Source organism: Acanthisitta chloris, unplaced genomic scaffold, assembly GCF_000695815.1.
Source record: "Acanthisitta chloris isolate BGI_N310 unplaced genomic scaffold, ASM69581v1 scaffold10165, whole genome shotgun sequence".
Taxonomy (NCBI): domain Eukaryota; kingdom Metazoa; phylum Chordata; class Aves; order Passeriformes; family Acanthisittidae; genus Acanthisitta; species Acanthisitta chloris.
Genome location: NW_008674527.1, coordinates 21,113 through 27,323, shown reverse-complemented (window position 1 = coordinate 27,323; position 6,211 = coordinate 21,113). Strand labels below are relative to the sequence as shown.

The 6,211-nt window shown below is 35.5% G+C and overlaps 1 protein-coding gene across 1 annotated transcript in view; it reads right to left on the bottom strand.

Moving 5' to 3' along the window:
- Window positions 1-755: 755 nt before the first annotated feature.
- The window catches only part of WDR60 (WD repeat domain 60), a 25,977-nt gene continuing 20,521 nt past the window's right edge, over window positions 756-6,211 (bottom strand). The window contains 6 exon segments of the mRNA XM_009075383.1: window positions 756-927; window positions 2,019-2,242; window positions 3,663-3,794; window positions 4,057-4,140; window positions 4,381-4,457; window positions 5,673-5,724. Coding sequence (XP_009073631.1) covers window positions 756-927; window positions 2,019-2,242; window positions 3,663-3,794; window positions 4,057-4,140; window positions 4,381-4,457; window positions 5,673-5,724 — 741 coding nt within the window.

The window sequence follows — 6,211 nt, the reverse complement described above, 5'->3', positions numbered from 1 at the left end:
GTTACAAAAGACATTTTCAGTGCTTGGTCGTGGTCCAAACTTTACCCATAGTGTACAAGAATTAGTGTCATATTATAGACAACTATTCCTCTTCCTCACTACATGAGCTTTGGAAATGATTTGCAGGATTAAACAAGCCAGTGTTTTCTGCTTTCCAGCAGAAATTCCAAAGGCCTCAGAGCTGCTGTAAATCTCACACGGTTTGAGCCAAGCAGGTGGTGTACATCTCAGAACCTGAGTCAGGTATTCCCTTTGCAAAGTTTCAGTTTCGAAATCAGAAGTAAGAGATCTGTGATGTAGATTTGGATTTTGTGTTATGTTTGCATAATGTCTTCGGGTAAATATAAGAAAGTTTTACCAAGCATTAGTGTTTAAAAGGCCCAGAGGTGATCTCCTTCCATGTGGGTTGTAGAGAGGCACAAATTTGAGCTTGCCAAACAACTGTTGTGGTCTATTTCAGAGCAAAATAACGAGAAACAGTAGTGCAATTTATAGGAATACATTTCTACTGTTTTTAAAAAATATATATACCTCTAGAGTGCTTTCAATAATGAAATACAGTTCATGTTTCTGAGCACAATAATGGTAAATTTAATTCTGCCATTTTTATGATAAAATATATTGTTTCCGTTGAAATATAATGATGTTCTTTAACATACATACAAGTTATATACAAATACAAAATCACATTACAAATCTTTTAATTGAAATAAAAAACACTCTAAATATTTTTCAATAAATTCTACAACCTGTTTCTAAAAAGACTGCAATAAAACCGAGTGCAGTTTGTCAGACTCATCAGGCTGAGGTAATGCCCACTTCTTCTTGACGTACTGAATGTCCATCTGGCCAGACTCTTTGGCCAGCACAATGCCCAACAATCCATTGGCTTTTTCTGGTTCACCCACTAGAGCCATAGTTACAACCCTGAAATCAGAAGAACAATTAATTGAGGCAAAATGAATAGCCATTGGCACTTTCAAACATGTTTATATCAGGTTACAATCAACTAAATGATTCCTTTTTTCTGCTCAAGTCCCATCATGTTCTTTAGATTTCATCAGTTGCAATCATTTAATGTAAACATGCAATTCCTCCCCCATGCACTCAATCACCCATTTCTAATCATGACTTGAAAATTATTTCAAGCTTGTAACAATGAACAGTGTTTTACAGCATTTTCCAGCACAGTGTAACAAATTTTAAAGCTTGTAACAATGAACAGTGTTTTACGGCATTTTCCAGCACAGCATAACAAATTTTTAAAATGGTAATATTTTCTCCCAAAAACTAGCAACATTTTGCTATAGTTTACAAGGATACAAGGAAAACTTCAGAGGGATATTCACCAAGACTAACTTAAGCCTTGGGAAGAGAGTTTACCAGTAGGACACCCATCAGGGAGGAAAGAGAATCTTCAATACAATAATTCAGAAAGACTAAATGAAACTGCTGTTGTGCATCAATCTATAGGACACCAGGTCTCTCCCCTGACTACTGGAACAGTATTGTGAGACTCCACTGATGTTAGTCATGGTGAATATCTTGTAGCCAAAAGTATTCTAGTTTACTTTGTGACAATGACCACAATACATTGCTTTAGATTGGTAACCATACTATATATAGGCATTTTAAAATGTTGTCCAACATCTTGCCTGTTTTAGGGGTTGATCCTGATCCAGCAAGTTATCTTTGAACTTAAATGGTCCAGTGATTTTAGTGGGAGCAAAATTTTTCTCTTCATATAAGCACCAGCTGCTCCTTGTACAGACATCTGGCCCAACTGGTAACACTATACCTGATTTTGATTGATACTAATACTTTTTTCCTTTACCAGACTGTATAAAATAATGAGTAAATAAGGCTAAACTAAAATTTAGCTTGCTCTAGTGTGTTTCCACACCTTCAACAGTTTACAAAATACAGTTAGAAAAGCAAACTAATGTACACTTAATATCAAGCAAAAAACTCTCTGCACTAATATCAATATTTTGTTAAAAAGAGGGCAATGCACTTACTTCTCTGATGGCATAGTCTGCTTTGCCACAGGCAACAAATCATTTTCCAAAAGATCCCAAATATAAATATTAGATGATGCATCCAGGGCAAAAAACACAGCAGGTCTTGTTAAAGCCCACTGCAGGGCAATAACTGGCTGTCCATTTGTGCTGTCATTCCACTGCATAAGGGGATGCTCTGATGTCATCTGGTGCAACCTAATACTCCCATCCGAGCAGCCAACCTGTATCATAGACAGAAAGAAAATACCTTCTGGAACAAAACAAACCAAGCCAGATAAAAACTGCTATTCAGTACTTGAGAATATCAAGCATAAAACCAAAATGAGTTATCTGACTCAAGTGGGACATGTCTCTCACATCTCAATCTATGGTCTATCTGGATTTTAACTTTTGTATTTATTTACCTTTGTGCAATTCTGAGCTCAAAAGCAGCCCCTCAGTACTGAGCATACTCGAGTATTCACTAATCCTGGGTTAAAGTCCTAATTTTCTATTTTAAGAAAAGTTCTCAAACTATCAACCTCACTAATACTGTGATTCAGCAGAATGTGACAGCAGTCTGTAATAGGGTGAGGGCAGAGCCTGGAGACCAGTTCAGGCACCTACTTAGTGCCACATGTAATCTGGAAAACCAAGAATAGCTTTCAGTAGGCCAGTCTGTTGTTGAATAGTTTAATGACATTAAACTCATTCATAATGAACAACTAGATCCAAAGACAGGCAGCTACCACTGCTTCCAGGTATATTCTTACAACTTTTTTTACAAGTCTGCTCTAATCTGGCTAAAAACGACACTGTTCTGTGAAAACAGAAAATAAGTTATTCTTACAACCTTGGGTCACCTCTACATCAGGAAGACTTCCTAGAATTTTCAAATTAGAATAAATTTTTACAGTGACTTTGCAAATACTGCTTACATTTAAAAGGACTTTGCAGATACAAACTTGTAAAAGTCAGTATCACTCTAAATAAAGGCATTGGGGGAAAAAAGTAGGAACATCCCAATCGGTCAAAGAATGTTCTGACTGCACAAAGGTGACGCAAAATGCCTACATCGTAGCCTAGCACATTTATTTTATACTTCTATACTTTAGGCCATCCCAAAGACATCAGCTGCAGCCCAGAGCTGCCTTATTTCAGAGCAATACAGATATTTCATCTCCAAAGTAATTATGTCACTAAGAGATGGATGCCAAGTGTGAGAAACAGCTGAGGCTTCGTTAACAGCAGAAGACCTGCTTACAATGCTGAATTTCAGTAACACCAAACAAGTTACAATGCTGGAGTGTCATTTTCTCCTGTGAGCCAGATGGTTCTCCTTTTACATCAGCCAAGTTCAAACACCAGGACACAAGTTTGGAGTCACCAGCCACGGAGGTGTTTGAAAGACACACAGATGTGGTGTGTAGGTACATGGCTTAGTGGTGGACTTGGCAGTGCTGGGTGAAGGGTTGGACTCGATCTCAGGGGTCTTTCCCACCCTAAATGATTCTACAATTCTATGATTATTTTTGTCGGCCTTCATGGCAGATTGGAATTAGTGAGGTAAATCAACTATCACATCTACTTACAAATGTCAAATCAGAAATACTCCCTCACCAAGGAAGTAAAAATGAAACTTCTATTAAAATGTTTTCATACCAAAAATAGTGGCTTTCCAAAAGGGAAGAAATCAATTGCTGTGATGCTTATTGATCTCAGTCTGCTCTCCCGGGGCCTGAATAGCTTTGGAACAACTTTTAAATCATGTCTTGTACCGTGGCCTACCAGACCCTATGAACAATATAAAGAAAAATTAATTAAACAAAAGAAAACAAAATTTGCATTATTGGTATTGCAAGAAAAAAATTAAATAATTTACAGAGCTGCTACTTTAAAACATCCTTAAGAGCTAACAAATTTTAACAGCTAACAGATTTTAATAATAGTCTCAAATTATAAACTTTATGTACAGGTTACTGGTAAAATTCCAACTAAATGGGGCATCTTCCAAAACAAAAAATAACAATGAGATGAATTTCAGCACGTTACTCACAATGTTTGTTCCAACAATGAAGTGATTAGGATTAGAAGACAGAAATTTAATAGTCAATGTCTGTGGCATTCTCTGGTGAATATCCTTTGGGAAAAGGCTAGGAAAAATGTAAAGGCAAAAGATTATATACAGAAATTTGTCTCTGAAAGCTATGCAAGTATACACAGAAGCTCTTGACCTAAAATGTCTTTGACTAGCTCTAGGAAGAAATGCATATTAAACCCACAAACTAATGAAAATAATGTTAAATGTATCTTACATAACAGCAAATTAATAAAGTATAGGAAAAATTAGCTTTGTGAGATACACATGTGAAATCAAAACACCCCCATTTTCTTACCTGTTATTCAATTCCATAGTAGAACTATGTACTAACTTCACTTTCCCTCCAGGAACTAAACCTAAAGTGATATAAAATAATAATTAAAACTGATGCACTTTGCAATAAGAAAGTGTAATCATGAAATTAAATCCTGAGCTAGTAAGTAAAAGGATGTTTCATAATTAAATAGTTTACTGTAGCTATAGCCTTTGATATATAAGGATCTATTTGCTTCAGGAGTCAAATCTGAAGAGTTATAGTATCTGACAGAAATGGAAACATGATTACATGCTTGTTTTAGTTTGACAGCATGTGTATAACACCCTGTAATATCACTCTACAAACCCCAATTCTAGCAATGGTTAAAATGCACATTTATGTCACTCAGATCTTTGACAATGAATTACAGTAATGAGATACAGTAATAATGCTTCCAGACAGTTGGTCTATATTACTTGTTAGTAGAGAATAACGTAAGTAATTCAAATCCTTCAAAGACAAGAATTCTTTGAAGAGGAAAAAAATGAATGCTGGTTGCAGTAAAACTGTGTCAACACATGACCACAGCTTGAAAATGTACCTCTCCCACAGACATAATACCCAGCTTTAGCAGCTTAATATAGCCTGACATTGCACACAAGCTTATAAAAAAACTGATCAAAAATTCTAGTTTGTTAGCATTACATCATTGGTTTTTTATCTGTTTTCAAATGTATCATAATTTTAATCACAGCCCTTTCCAGTTAGGTAAGTATGTAAGTCTAAATTTCTTTAAAGAACAAATAATGTAATTTTCTTCATTCACATAACTCAAAAAGGGCTGAATGGACTTGGTTCTTTACTTTTTTCCTGGAAACTCTTTTTCACACTAAATTAAGTACCTTACCCAAAAGAGAACCTTCAGGACAATAATCAAAATGGAGATACAGGCAACAACAAAAGCATTATAACAGGTTTGGTTAAAACCAAAGAATGCACAGGAGGACCAAAGAATGAAATCTCATATTCTTTGAAAAGAAATGATGTTGAGGACACAGAAAACTCCTTTGACATTATAATAAATGTGGCTGTCGAGTGGCAATTACCAATACAGAATTAGCAGAGGAGAAAATAATTGTCACTATACCTAACCAATAACTCCAACAATCAGCTCTATACTATTCAAAATTAATCTTTTCCTCAGTCATTTTGCCTTCATCTAAACTATGGTTTGGCATCACTAACTCCTCTCTCTTCTAACTTCAGAGTCTCAAAACTGGAGCATTTTATTCTACCTCTAATGTACAGTACTCACCTAAATCAGTTTGTGAACCAGCTAAATCCACTTTTTGTAATTCAACAACTACCTGAAAAGTCAATATTTAACATTAATAAACAACCAGTATTTACCAGACCTCAAAGCTTTTTAAGCAGTTGTAATAATGTATGACATAACTCTAAAGGAACTTTTAGAGAAGGAAGTCTAACATGACAATGATTACAGGTAGATTCTCTATCAATGTCAGCAATTCCAAAAATAGCTTCACATGCCTGCTGGATGTTCCCTGCTGGAAAGTAGAATATGGAAAATTACATTCTAGCTTAATTCCTAGCTGGCATCTTGTTGGTTTGGTCTGTCACAACAAAAAAAAAAACAACCACCCTAAACCCCCAAAATAAGGAATTGTAACATATTTCCTGTGCTTTTCACTATTGATGAAATAGAAAGAGTAGATGATTTGGCCTGAATCTGTTGCTACTAAAGTTATGTAGAGCTTTAAGGGACTTAACTAGTGATACAGAAGGGAAATACTTTTATCCCCTTATTGTTCATTGTGCCATTCAGTTCCTCAG